Consider the following 15,200-nt stretch of genomic DNA (forward strand, 5'->3'; position numbering starts at 1 on the left):
AAATTCCATGGTTAAGGTTCACTGCTGAATGGTTTCTCACAGATCTAATATTACAGAGAGAACACCCATATTACTTTTATTCATTCATTCATTTGATTTATTGTCTGTCTCTAAGATATCACTGATGCTCACAACAACAACCCTTTGACATTCCATGGGTTAAGGGCTAGGGGTTAGCTCAAAGTCCTCCAGTGAGCTCCTATAATTGAATATGAATTTGGATTTGGATTTCCCTAATGTAATACCTAAGCTACCACTGTGATACTGAGCTTGCATTCTATTTTCAGAGGAGGCAGATTCTTTTGAGCTGTGCTCATTTCATCCCCATTAAATGCAGAAAATAAAGTGATACTATTGCACACCTGAACAATCTGCAAATGGAATGACAATATTGAAAGTAAGCGCAAAACTGTTGCTGGGAAAAAAACTGTGACTCGGTTGACAAGCTGAGTTGACATTTATGTTGCATACCAAAAGTCTCATATTCATGGTCAGTCCCTGTCTGAGATGCTACCAATCAGTTTAAACCAGATAACTAACCATATACTGTATGTATCTATGTATGTACAGTATGTATATATAATATGTATGTATGTATGTATTTAAATGTTTTGGACACCCAACTCCAGTGGACCCTGTCTGTAGCATTCCAGAAAAGACTTCATACAAAGATGCCCTTACTGTTACTGGTTCATGGGGAGAAAAACTATATATTGTAAATGCAGTGAATTAAATGAACACAACAAAGGAAATCAGTTTTTCAAACAGTTTTCAGTTTTTCATTTTTATAAAAGAGCAGGAGAAGAAAAGAAGGAATTCAGATAGTTAGACTGGATGTTAAAAGCCAGGAGATGTGTGGGTTTGACATCAATCTTGATATTGAAGCAGTGAAGTAAAAATCACAGGAGTTTCTGTGGATTCAACAATAGGAGCAAGGAAGATGCACCTGTAAAACTTCTATTTCCTTCTATGCTCCTTTGCTTAATTCCCGCCCCAAAGTTACTGGATCACAACGGGATCACAAAATTATTTTAGGAATGAGTTCAGGTGTCCATCTAGATTGGAGGATGATAATGGGTGATCAGATCCTTTCCTGTATATAGCCAGCACATCCAAAAGAAAAGAAGCACCTGGTTGATTATGGCAATGGTGAGTAACTGCCCTTTCAAAATGGGGCAAGAGCTCATTTTCTAGACTTTCCAAACCGGTCTCATGTTCTAAAAACAGGTCTACGATTAAATGAAAACAAAGAGAAGCTACTACACTCCACAACACACTGGAGCTACACATTCCAGTGTGACATGCTTCAAGTCCAGAGTTGGCATGCTTCAAGTCCCATTGATTAAGCAGTCATCAGATGGGCCTTCTTTGCCTTCATGCCTGCCCTCTGGAATCAGCATCTTCCAGAGATTCAGACGGTCTTCATTTTGGCCTTTGTTAACTGAACCCTTAAAACTTGGCAGTTGTCCCAGGTCTTGTGATAGAATGTGTGCTGGATGATGACTGATTTACGAGAATCTGTGCTGTTTTTCTCTGGACGTTTGTTTTATATTCTTTTGTCTGGATTCTATACATTGTTTTATATTGTACTCCAACCAGAGCTACGATGAAGTTAGGCAGCCTGTAAATCTAATTAATCCATAAAACTATTTATTGCCTATTTAGGCAATAATGATAAGATGTTTAAACTCGAAAGGTACATAGGCTGATCATCTGCTTTTTCCAGGGCTCTTGCAATTTATAATGAATCCCTACAATAAAAGAAGGGTTCATCTGTCTTCCATGAGATCTTCTTTCTCTGAAACAAAAGTACAACCATAATTCCTTGTTTGTAAGACTTACATGAATAGTAGCTAAAAACAAAGTGGTATGTCATTTGACAGGCAGTATTTCAGAGCACTGCTGAGGGACATGAAAATGTAGAGCATGTGGATGATTTGTTTGAAGGATTAAACGCTGTATCAGAGGAGAATCTTCTTTGAGATTAATCATTCTTAGTTTCTTTTAATTAATTAAGTTGACCTGTTCCCTAGCAGAACCACTGTGAATTTGGATGTGGCTGTTATTCATTTCTTGTTGCTCTGGTTTGGCCTAGATGTTACACTATTGGAATGTTAACAAAGAACACTTTTGCGAATGGGCACAAGGGATGGAGGAGATTTGTTGACTAATGGCTCAAAAATTGTAAACTCTCCCTAGGAAAAGAAGGAAAAAAAAACCCTATTCTTGTATAACAGAGTTTTTCAGTAATTGTTTCCAAATGCCAGTGAGGGTGGATGGGTGTCTGATTTACAAAGCCTGTTATAGAAACTGGAATAAAAGAGGATATGTGTGTGCCTTTGTTCGTCCACTGTTCAGTCATTGCAACTGAATTGGAGTGATTCCCGCTGACTGGAAGGGCAGATATGGTTAAAGAGCGCAATTTGTCAACTTTGTCCTTTTTTTCCCCTGGGTAAATAAAACGTAAGCAAGTTTATGGGTTGATTCAGAGAACAATAATACTTCCTAGGAATTAATTTCTACAATGTAATAGAAAGAAATTCTTAAATATCAAAGTCTCAAACAGCTGAAGCGCTAACTTCAAAAAAGCAATAGTATCCAGAAATGCATGCATTCTGCCCTAATACAGGTAGTCCTCAACTTACAACCAATCGTTTAACAATAATTTGAAGGTACAAACTACCTGAAATATACCTAGAACTGCAAATCCAACAGTTGCCTCCCCCCACTGCGGTCACATGGCCACACTTTGGGCACTTGTATTTAAAGCTGATTGCAGCATCCTGCATTTACGTAATTGCCTTTTACAACAGTTTTGCCAAAAAAAACCCAACAACCTCTTACTTAGAGTTCTCAGCAAAATTATACCATAGAGAACAATGGGTCCACAAAACAAAATATGGAAAATTGGGTTGTCACATGATTGATTTATGAACTTTCAAACATAATGGGCAGGGTCCATTACAGTTGTAACTCAAGAGCTACCTGTACTAAATTAAAGACCAAAAAAAATCATTACCATAGCTAGAATGAATATGAATTTATCCAACTCTAACAATGCAGGTACCTTAGAAAGCCCTCTGTTCTTGGGTTTAGAATGCAAAATATGATCAAGGGCTCTTACCATTGTTCTATGAACAGTAGGCTGCATTCAAGATGAAGGCTCCATTGCCAGAGGGCCTGTCCTCCATAAATGGTGAGTAGCCCATCTCAAAGCAAAGACAGGAAGGAAGGAGTGGGTGAACCCTAAACATGCAGGAAAGGCAGGCTGACCAGGCTAATGTTTAGCCAGGTATGGAAAATGTTTCATAATGTTTTTTGCCTTATCCTTGATGAAACCAGTGAACTGGATTTTGATTTAATTTTCAGCAATTAATCAACAACCTTTTGTTTTTGGGGGAAAATGTTTTCAACCAATTATCTCAAAATTATATCTTGCAAGAGCTCACCTTGCCAGAATCTGCGTAATCCCTACACCTATCTTGTTGGTCAGGTATTGGCTTCTACTAGTAATTTTCTAATTTATTACATATGGAGGGCATTCTGTCTTAGCATACAAGCAATGAATTTCATGCTTACCTGGACACATCTTTTCCTGGGACTCCACAGCAGCTGCAGAAGAAAATCACACAAGCACAGAAAAATACAGAATTCCTTTAAGATGTTTCTGACAAGTGCTGTACAAGTACAAGTACATATTGTCCTCCAAACCAGATTTTTCCCTTTGAAGCCAAAGCATTGCACAATCCTATTGTTTACTGGCTGGAAAAAAAGTTCTTTTTTCATGTTAAGCATTCAAGTAACTACTTGGTATTTCATCCCATCATTACAAGTATCACAAGGGGCCACTGTTGATTAATAACGTAAAATGTAAACAGGGTGGAGAAAACTCACCACCTAGTAATTTACAGCATTGAGTGATGAATCCTTTTTACAGTAAAAATTAAAGACTTCTGCAAACAACCACTTTTTATCTTAATATACATCCTCTTCCTTCTGCGCCTGCTGAGATAACAACCATTTTTAAGTTAGCCCAGCTGTTTCTGGTTTGTCTTGATAGTGGGAAATACACTGCTTGTTTTCAGTTCGATTTTTGAATAAATGTTGCATCTCTTTTTCCTGTGCTGAATGTTGGTTGGAAGTCTTATTCTTAGCTCTTATTACATGCTTATCTCACAGAGATGCACCCCAGAAAAGGATATGTTTGCCTTCTTTCCCCTCTGCCTTCCCTATCTTGCTTTGGTTTTTCTTCATATATTAGGAGAACCCAATGCAAGGATTCATTTGCATTCTGCATGGTAGGCTGAATATATTAATATCAGGAGAAGAGGGCCGAGTTCCCGATCTTATCCCAAGAGTTGAACGCAAGGACTTCAAGTCAAGTTTGACTGTTTGTGACAAGCTGTGCACTTTGATTGTTAACATTACAGAAGTGATTTTGTAATGCTTTCTTTCTGGATTGTTTACAGTTTACCAGCCTAACAGCCCTGCAATTCTCAAGTAGTCTCCAAGTACTAATTTTCCAGTCTGACTTCCAATCTAATTAGATCCATCTTTTTCAAACTTGGCAACTTTAAGATGTGTGGACTTCAACTTCCAGAGCTTCCAGAATTCACAGCATGGTGGTTGGGGGAATTCTGGGAGTTGAAGTTCACACTTAGTTTCCAAGTGTAAAAACACTGGACTAGATTGTGCAAATAACCAATGTTTTGGCTCAATTTGCTTTCAACTGGCTTTACCCTGATCTCCCACAACAACGCATCCTAATGTTAATGTTTGTTCCATCATCAATAACTCCAAAGTTTAGTTCATTTGTTGCTCACCACCCTGCAGGAGCTGGTTCTATGCCTAATCCATGGGCCTTCTTTGTTTCCTTTCTGCACTTTTACACTTTTTTTTTCCTGGGGAATGCTAAGCATCTGCCTTTGGGTTAGAAACCTGCTGGAAATTTTCCAAGATTCTTGATTTCCAAGAATCAAGCCAAAGTACTTCCTAATTGCTTTGTTCTGCAGTTTATTCTGACAAAAATAAAATAAGAGAGAAGAATGTGAATGTCATCTACTTTTTCACTTATAACCTTGGTGGGTCAGATTCCTGTACTACTTTGGGGTAAAATGGCCATATTCAAATGTCAATTTTCCCTGTGATATACTTGTTTATTTCTCATTTAAGGTTTTTTTTAATAGTTTCCCTTACCATATGGCAATGATCAGTGGTGGTATTCTACCGGTTTGGCCCGGTTCTGTGGAACTGATGAGCAGCGGAGACCAAACTGGTTCTCTGCTTTGCTCTGCTGTTGGGCCTGCCCGCCCGCCCGCCCGGGCTCCCATACTCACCGTTATTCCCTGCAGCACAGCAGAGTGCCGTGCAGCAACTGCTGAAGCAACAGGGAGAGTGCAGACTTGCAGGAGGTGAGTTGGAACGCCTCTGCACCTGCACAAAGTGCATGTTTGGTGCATGCATGCAAAGTGTGTGCACATGCGCAAAACGTGCCCAGCAAGCCACACCCACCAATAAAAATCTTTGAATCCCATCACTGGCAATGGTATGTTTGTTCCTTATTTTTCAATAATCTTCCCTATCTTCTGTCTTTAATATGTGCTTTTTAAAAATGATCTATTGCAGGGGTCTCCAACCTTGGCAACTTTAAGACTTGTGGACTTCAATTCCCAGAGTTCCTCAGCCCGCTTGCTGGCTGAGGAACTCTGGGAGTTGATGTCCACAAGTCTTAAAGTTGCCAAGGTTGGAGACCCCTGGTCTATTGCATGACAAAAAGCACATTTTGAAGGATAGCTAAGTTTCAGTTCATGTACTGACTCAAAACATGTGAAAGTAGATGAAGTCACATTCAAAAGGGTACCAAACAAATGTTCACCCCCTGGGCCTAATATTGTTTATGTTTCCCTTACCTTTGGATAACTTCCATTGTCCTAAAGAACCTTGTTAGGCTTCAGATTTCAAACTGTCTCCTTGAAGATTATTTACAACCCCTTATCCCCGGGGAGAACATCATCCATTGATTCTACCCACATCATTTCCTCTGACTGGCAGTGAAGGTGTCCAAGGTCTCAGGCAGAGAAAGATTCTACTAATAGCCTGTTACCTCATCCTTTAAAACATTTAACAATCAATGATGCCAAGTATTGATCCCAGGATTTTTTTTCTTACAAGAAATTTGCTGTATTACTGAGAGGAAGAAAGCTGAAAAACTCTCCTCCATTGTCCCAAAGGTGCTTTTTCCTTTTTAAAAAATATGATTTTATTAATTTTCTATTTATTACATTCCTTAGTGCTTAATAAACATCATGTTGTCTATGTATTTAACAATGCAAATCCCCTTCTTATTGTCTACCCCTTTTTCCAACCATTGGTAAAATAAGTTTCATTTTTGACAAGAGGCAACTGGACTTTCTGGTTTTTCTTTGAAGACGTTTTGCTTCTCATCCATCTCCAGTCTACAACACAATCCTTTCAACAGTTCCAAGAAGGCTCCACACCCATTTGCACCACTCAGGTGACCCTGATGAGACAGATAAACTTCCAGGTGGCCTTAACAACTCACTAAAAGAATGCAAATGACCAGCTCTGTCTGCAAGGAGCATAAATCCTTCCATTCCCCACCATCCAGTCAGAGTTGAAGAAGCTTCTTGAATGAGAAGCAAAATGTCTTCAGAGAAAAACCAGGAAGTCTAGTTGCCTCTTGAAAAAGTACCTTTGGGACAACCATGACCTGGATGACTGAGATTCTCCATAGACATCTCCTGAATTGTGTGTAGTTATAGCAGAACCACGAAGGCTATCATCTAACAAAAGAACATAAAATTCAGAAGGCCTGGCATGAGTCCCCTGCATTTGCAAATTGCCAAAGACTCCTGTCCTAAACCCTGAAAAGCTGATGCCAATCTAGTGCCTGTCAAATATGGCGGACTACAAATCCCAGAATTCCCAGCTAATAGCCATGTACTGTAATTCAGTGCTTGCTTATTTATTTATAATACATTTAGAGACCTCCCATCTCCCTCATAGAAAAACTCTGGAGTGATATATGGGGATTAATAGATTGTGAAAAGTTAATATAAGTAATATTGAATCAGACCTCAACTGATAATCTGATTTGATAGAAGGCAGCTTTCTATGCACCTAATAACTAGCAACGAATTACTGTTATTTCTGTCTACATGTATGGAATGTACCCTAATCCCATTGAATGCAAGAGTCCAATTGATTTTTATCAACAAATAATATGCGTTTGACCAATTCCAGAAATTATTGCCAAAATTGTTGGGTTGCAGTGGTTTGTTGTGCTTTGGAATTTGCAGTATCAGCATTCTTTCTAGTATATCCTGTGTTATTGTTCATGTACAACCTATTACACAATGATTTTTTTTTCATTCAGAGACTAAGTTCAGAGGCTCATTTTATTGGAGGATTTAGAGAGTATAGCTTCCAAATCACCTGAACATAAATGGCTGTTACTGATGTGAAATCCATATAATAGAATATTGTGTAAACTGGGCTACAAAAATAGCTTTCTGGTCTTCCTTTCCTCCCCAGAGGGATAAGGAGGAATAGTTTTTTGCCAACTCATTTCCCAGACCAAAGAACACAGCAATTAGCCTGGATGAAGCTTCAGTTGCCCATTAAAAGTTTGGGCAGAGAGACCAATTAATTTATTCAAACTTTTTGCTCAAGTAATTTGCTGGTAAAAATCAACATCACATTTTGACAACTTACAATTTAGCTGTCAACCACATGGTGCTTTTTAATAGTCTGCTAGACTATGTTTGCATCACCTCAAATCATGCAACCAACAGTAAAAATTGAAGATGATAGCAACTGTAGTCCTGCATATCTGAAGGGCCCCAGGCTGGAGAAGCTGTTACAAATAAGCTGTTTTGTGACTTTTATGTACCTTGTACTTCTCAGAGTACATGGCATAAATATACTTTATATAGATCCCCACAAATGTATATAAAAATACATTTCACTGGCATTTGGTAGCCAGTGAATGTATGCATACAGGTGAATTTTCTCATAAAGGTGAATTTTCTTTGCTCCAGAATTCTCCACTGCACATGTGGCCATTGAGCACTGTGGAGGCAGGCAGGAGTGTCTACTGGGCAGTTCAAAATAATCAAAATGGTGGGTGCAACCATATTCCTTTTTTATATGAATCTTGCCCTGCCTGAAAAGGGGGAGAGGCTTCAATCACACAAGATGGGTGCCATCTTGATGTTTGGTTTTGCCTACTTTCTGCAGATGTACTTTGGAGAAAGGATTTTTAGCATGACATTTTAATCCCTTCATGTATTATTTACTTACATCCTGCCTGTATTAGTTTTACAAATAATTCAAGGTATTAAACAAAATGGGGCAGCTGTCTGTAATTGTTATTATCACCATCATCATTATCATATTTTTAATGCCAGGGTGGGAGGAATGAACCAATAGGTTCTTCTGCCTAAGGTGCCAAAATATCTTGTAACTACACACTTTAAGATGCCTTTCACTGCTCTGCCCCATCAGCAAAATATCTTGGACCAGCTCTGAATAACAGAGTAGATCATTTGGTCCAGAATAACCATATTTCAAGGGAAATTCCTAAGTGTATTGAGACTGTTTATTCTCCGTTAAAAGCAGGAGTTAAATCTGAATCTGTGAAGAAGCAGAAACAATATTCAAGAATTCATAAGGAAAATTATAATCATGCTGAATACAACTCTGGTATTTTTTCCACGTCATTTTGAGATGGAGAATGAAATACAGAAGATATTATTACTGAAGTCTCATTGTACAAGAGGCACGCTAGAAATCTCCTAGTGAGTCCTTTTCTGTATAACAAGCACTTGCTTGTTTTCAGCAGAAACAGCATGACTGATCTGAACATATAAAGTTAACACCAACATCCTGTTGAACTCTGCTACAACACAGTTGGCCGACAGGATAATAAATTAGCAATTTTTTCCCCTCCATTTGGCAAGTAAATTGCTCTTCCCAGAGTAATGGAAAAGGTGAAATGAAAGTTATGCTGCTATTTGAAATCCCAGTAATTTTTTTCTCAACCATTTGAAAAAAAACTACAAAATTTAGAGAGCTGAAGAAAGTATAGAATGGGTTAATGAAGCATATTTTGGGATAAAACAAATATAGAATTGCATTATGGTTTGTAGTACTTGCAGTAAACATATTTTCTGGGTTTTTTTAAAAACTCATTAACATTTTAGCTCCTCCCCCAATCCAGAGATAGTTATCTGTAGTCCCTAAATCCTGTTTTGTTTCTAAATTCTTGAGTCTCTGATCTCAGTGATAATATAATGCACCATTTTGTTGTGAGAGATCCAGAAATTGTTATAAAAGATCTGAAATAGACAACATTATTTTTTGAACCAAAGAAGGAAACAGAAAATCCCCATCCCACTTGCATTACTGCATCCAGTGTAGCTTTTGCTGAACCTCACCATATTGAGTACGAATCCAAAAAGTTGTCTACCACTGCCATAATTGAATGTGTGAAGTTGTCTTACCAAAATATCAAGGACTTGTGGTTTATTTTGATAGCCAGATAAAATTAATTACATGAGACTCGAGTCTGAACTCAAGAACTAGTGATGAGCAATGTAAGGGGGAAAAGAGAAGCTTGTTGAAGGAGCTGCAAGTAACTTTGAGGTATTTGAGGTATTTCTTCTATACATCTGAGGTTTGGGTGATGACATGAATAATTGTCCTCTTTTCAAGTGAATGGATTTGTGAATCTTCACCAAATCTGACCTTTGGTCCCTCAGATACCCTGTTGCCTGCTCTCTTGTGCAGATGTATTTTAGAGAGGCTTCAAATTCATCGCTTTGAAGTGGTTTCTGACTGGGAGCTCTATTTGTAGAAAACTCTTTATCTATGGATAGTTTTACCATAATCATTAATCCAGTTTTCTGGGTTTCTGACCCAGAAGGTTTGCACAACATGCAAGGCTAAGATTGGTTGGCTGGTTTGTAATCAATGTACAAACTGTGTGAATACCCCTTATCACCTATGGATTGGAAATTTTTTAAAAAAAACTGCAAAAAAGTGGTTTAAGAAGTTCTTCTAACTGATAATTGCTCTATGACTGCAAAATGTTTAAAAGGGATATTTTTATGCCTATTAATAGCTAGAAGATTAATGCTCTGTGTGTATGCTTGTGCACAAGGGAGTATTAGTATTTGTTACCATTATAAGCTAACCTTGGAATGATTCTACTAAGAAAGCAGGTTGTAAATCTCTAAATTAAATCTGCATCCACTTTTGTAGAGCGATGGCGGGAAGTAGAACATTTGTGGTCTTTGAAGAAACATTTTGCTGGCAATTGCAGTAATAGAATGTTTGATTCAGTGGACAGTTGATTGGATTCAGCAGAGCTGTTCATGTGTCCTTTAAGTCTTGCAGTAAAACAGAAGGCCTCAGCAATGTTTCCTGGATCCGGATGAACACTGATATTAAAAAGGACAGAAATGCTGAGTACAGAGTGTACATATCCTCCTAGCTAAGAAACAAAATAAGGATGGTGGGAACTATTGAACAGATTTCAGCTGGAGAATGAATGTAAGCCTTTTTTTTTTCTCCCAAAATTTGGGTTAAATTAATTTAAAAAAAGAAAAAGAAACGTTATTCAGCTATATTATTATATTCTCTTCCCCATGGAAATATAGACAACTCAAGTACGCTGAATTTCTTGTGCAATTGGTTTCCCAATTAAATAATTCTATTATGCAGTTTATAGGATCCTAGATATCACCTCTGCCTCAACTTCCTTTGGCCCTCGGCTATATCTTCCTATTTCAACTTGCAATTATCACTGTTGCTATTTTTATTAGAATTTTACAATTTAATAAATGAATAAAAAATGAAAAGGAAGAAAAAGATACAAAAAAGGAAAAACAAAGGAAACAAAGGAAAGAAAAGGTAGAATTTTTACTTGCACCCTTTTTTATCGGTGCTTCCAATCTGACTCTTTCCCATCCCTCTTTTACTCTTTTTAATCCCAAATCCATAAATCATCAGTTCAATATTTTCTTCTTTCAGCAAGAAGTCCATATAAACACTTCCATCTTTTTTAAAAAAAATCTTTATTTTTTTTTCCATGACCCAATTGATCAGCGTTTCCATTTTTACAGGGTCGAATGGATACATTTGAAAAGATGAAAATTTGGGGAAAACGGGTGCATTCATAAAATAGATGCTGGGCAGACATTTGTCCATTCACAAAATGATGTCTTGGACAAATAGTTATAAAGTATTAATTAATCAGAATGTTCCTTGCCATCTGTTGTAATGAGCCTTTTGGTAGGAGACTTCCTTTCTTCTTTTGGAGGACAATATTTTCTAATTTGGCTCTTAGATATGGAGCAAACTCATGGAAATGCAGCTTTATCTATCTCATTTGCAGAGAATGAAAAAAAAATACCCATTACCATAGCATCCACCCATCTGCCACTCCTATGAAGAATAAACATGCCATCTGTGAGTCATAACTCATAGAGAGGAGGACATGTTGCGTCATACAATATAGAAGAGTCCCAGGAAATCAGAAGAAAAGCTTAGGTGGTGGACATAGAGTTCAGCTACATGCCAACCAGTTCTATGCCATTTCATATATTAAAAGCCTGTATGATTCATTTGTGGTTCCAATGCAAGGTATTCTCTATTGTAGGATGCCTTAAAATAGAGGATACCCTGATTTTCCTTAGTGAACCCCCTTCATCATTCTATAAGAGTTATGTATAGTGTTATATCAGACTTAGTATGATGCCCACATCCTCTCCAGTACAGTGAAGATATAGTGAGCATTTCTTTACTATTACAGTCGCTACTCAACAAATATTAACACACTTTTGTTCCCTGTTCCTGAGTTCAATGATGATTATGCACTGCGTTTCCCAATCATATTGGCATCACTGGAAGATCTGAAAGGTGAGGTTAGAGACAGGTTGTTATGGAGAAAAAACCCCTATGGGTTCACAATGATATCACTGAACCCATTAAAGCAGGGGTCTCCAACCTTGGCAACTTTAAGACTTGTGGACTTCAACTCCCAGAGTTCCTCAGCCAGCAAAGCTGGCTGAGGAACTCTGGGAGTTGAAGTCCACAAGTCTTAAAATTGCCAAGGTTGGAGACCCCTTCATTAAAGCATGCAAGAGCTTTATTTACATTGAAATTGTCTATTTCACCTTAATGAGGCATCACCAAGCCAAAAACCATGAACATAAATGCTTACATTAAAATGGCGATTTCACAAGTCTTTCTCCAGCTATGGGAGGTCCTACAGCAGTTCATTGCTGGCCCCTTTTTGTATTAACCATTCTAAATAATTCACTGTTTTTTTAGATTTGATCATGTCACTTGCTCATTGACAAACTAAAAGGAGCTGATCCCACTGTTGGGAGGTAGTGTCATTTCCGGCTTTGATCATTTATTCTTCTTTTGTGTTTCTTGATATATTATCTAATCGGTTAGCGTTCCATTAACGAAACATTTTTCCCCTTGTAGTATTACTTTTCTTTTTATTGAAGCTTTAAGTGTTTTTAGAAAGTATTAAGACAAAGTAGGGAGCCAGTTTGGTATGTAAAGGTTAAGGCTTCATACTGAAATCCAGGAGACTGGGAGTTCTACTCCTATCTGAGGCCCAAAGCAAAACGAAATATAAATTAATAATAAGTTAATAATTGGTTATTTTTCAACTGAAAATCAAGCTATTTCTTAGCAGCTGATTGGTCTCCTCACCCTGTGGCAAATTCATAGTGTAGCCGCTTAACTTGCAAGGGCCTAATTTCTTTTTATCTTAATGCTTTGCTATTGGAGCTAAACTGTTTCATACCGGCAATCCTTATGCTCATAGGACCAGGTTCCTTTATACACCTAAGTGAAAGTGTTCTACAGCCAGGATTTTCCGGAAAGCAGTTCAGGTCTTCAACTTAACGGCCACAACTGAGCCCAAAATTTATGTTGCTAAGCAAGACATTCGTTAAGTGAGTTTTCCCCTATTTTACAGCCTTTGTGTTGCCACAGTTGTTAAGTGAATCATTGTAATTGTTAAGTTAGAAACATGGCTATTAAGTGAATCTGGCTTCCCTATTGACTTTGCTTATCAGGTGGTTGCAAAAGGTGATCCCATGACCCTGAGATGCTGCGACCTCCATAAATATGAGTCAGTTGCCAATTTTGATCATGTGACCATGGGGCTGCTGCAGTGGTTATAAGTGTGAAAAATGGACATAAGTTCCTTTTGTTCTGACCCAGGCTTCGTCTAATTTAATGAAACACAAACTTATTTTAAAAGCAAAACCTATTTAATGCAACCCTGGGAATTACTTTCATTCTCAGCCAGAACTAATTATAACCAGTTTCCCAAGATAAGAGCACGCCTTTCAGTGCTGTAGAATGCTGCCAAAAAAACAGAAGTCCAATTAATTATAACATAAACCAACCAAAGTCCCAGAAAAAAACGACCAGATTACTCAGAGCTTCAAGGAGAGCTCATAATCTATTGAACTGCTTTGCTTCCTGCAAAGCTTTCGTCATTGAGGTCTGACTTTCATCCCTTATGGGAGGAGCAATCACTTCCCAGCCTTAACTCCCGAGTCGCCCCTTCTGCTTCAGTTGCTTTCGCCTTCTAGCAGCTCTGTGCATACGCGCACTGGGAACAGGCTTCCCGGATCCTCTGCTTCGCTGCTGCCAGACTCCGAAGGCTCTGAAGGCAGCACCCAACTCCCAGATGGTCCTGACCCCATCCCTGCATCAGACGCAGGTCCCTCGTCCAAGTCCTCTCCAGACTCCCTGACTGGTTCCCTTTCTTCCTCACTGTCCAATACCACCGCCACCTGCTGCTGGCGAACCACAACATCTTTTTCCAGGGCTGTGCTAACTTCAAATGGTCACTAAATGAACTGTTGTAAGTCGAGGACCACCTGTTGCAAATAGGGATGATAATATGGCAGAGTTCAGCATTTTTTTTTTCAGGCAGGAGACCTCATATCATATGTCATAATATGGCACCAAAATGCAAGCACTTATTGTTATAAATAGAGCTTGCATTTGATACACAGCAGTCTCTGGAATTCTTTCATAGTGATTTCATAGAAATCTATGAAAAATAGTTACTATAAAAAAAATTACTTATCTGACAATTGAAGGCAAATATACATGTCCCAGGATAATGTTGCAGGATCCACTCTGAGTCGGTCACCAGGACCAGAGGTTTATTCTTCCAAACTTTTGGACTCCTGCTGGAGCCCATCTTTGGGGAATGTCTTTCAGTTATCTGAGCCTTACTTATCTCATACTTTTCTGAACCTTTGTGACCTAGAAAGCATAGTCTTAGTGCTAGTCATGAGTGGTCTGATGTTATCTTTCACAGAAGCCCGTGTAAAAATATTGACATTTTTGAAATCTAACATTTTGGTGGCATTTCTGCCATTTTTAAATTTTAAGTTTATTTTAATCTTGTGATTCTGTCACTAGAATTCAATTATTGTTCTAGTGCAGCGGTCCCCAACCCTTCTGGCTTTGTGGACTGGTGGCGATGGGAGGGGGAGAGAGGATGGTTTCACACATGCCATTTGTGCAAATGCATCTCTACGTACACATGTTCAACCCACCGCTTACGTGGCCCATTCCCAAGGGTCTGAAGCTCACCCACCCCTGGGGATTGGGGACGTCTGTTCTAACGTTACCCAATCACACACCATTAACCAGCTTTCAGTCTTTCACTTCCCCCCAAAATTGTTTCAAAATGTTGGAGCAGTTCTAATATCAAAGAAGAAAGGGGAAAAATAAATTATGTCTTATGATTAAGAAATACTCTTTATTCTAGCTGTTGAAGCATAGACAAGAAAAAAGGCATCCAACTTATTTTTTTTTCTTACAAGAATATCCAGCAATTCAACATTGTACTGACATTTCTGCAAGCCGAAGAACAGTTAATCAATATACTGCTATTTTTCGTTTAGTTGTGTGCAAGGTGCTTATTATCTACTAATACTATTACACACAACCCATTTATTTAGCCATTTCCCTGTTAATCTGGTTTTTGTGGACAGTTACTGTGCAAATTTGTAGAAAGCTCCTTTTAAAAGTTGAGGTTAGATGGATTTAAGTAACCATAGGCCTATTGGGAGGAGGGAGAGTTAATTTTAACAGTATTGTGCCTTACATGATGGTGCTTCACAATT

The 15,200-nt window shown here is 38.3% G+C and overlaps 1 protein-coding gene across 3 annotated transcripts in view; it reads left to right on the forward strand.

Annotated features, from left to right (window-relative positions):
* The window catches only part of LOC113413663 (inverted formin 2), a 47,362-nt gene that overhangs the window by 10,522 nt on the left and 21,640 nt on the right, over positions 1-15,200 (forward strand). For 2 of the 3 annotated variants that reach the window (XM_087952249.1, XM_087952250.1), the window contains exon 1: positions 10,489-10,575. The exons of the other annotated variant lie outside the window; for it this stretch is intronic. In XM_087952249.1, the coding sequence (XP_087808375.1) occupies positions 10,570-10,575 (6 nt within the window). In that variant the 5' untranslated portion in view covers positions 10,489-10,569. Of the gene's footprint in view, positions 1-10,488; positions 10,576-15,200 lie in introns of those variants that run through there. 3 annotated transcript variants of the gene reach the window in all.

This window comes from Notechis scutatus, chromosome 1 (assembly GCF_049901735.1).
Source record: "Notechis scutatus isolate UNSWTSFEM ecotype Mainland chromosome 1, rNotScu1.2, whole genome shotgun sequence".
In the NCBI taxonomy this organism is placed as follows: Eukaryota; Metazoa; Chordata; class Lepidosauria; order Squamata; family Elapidae; genus Notechis; species Notechis scutatus.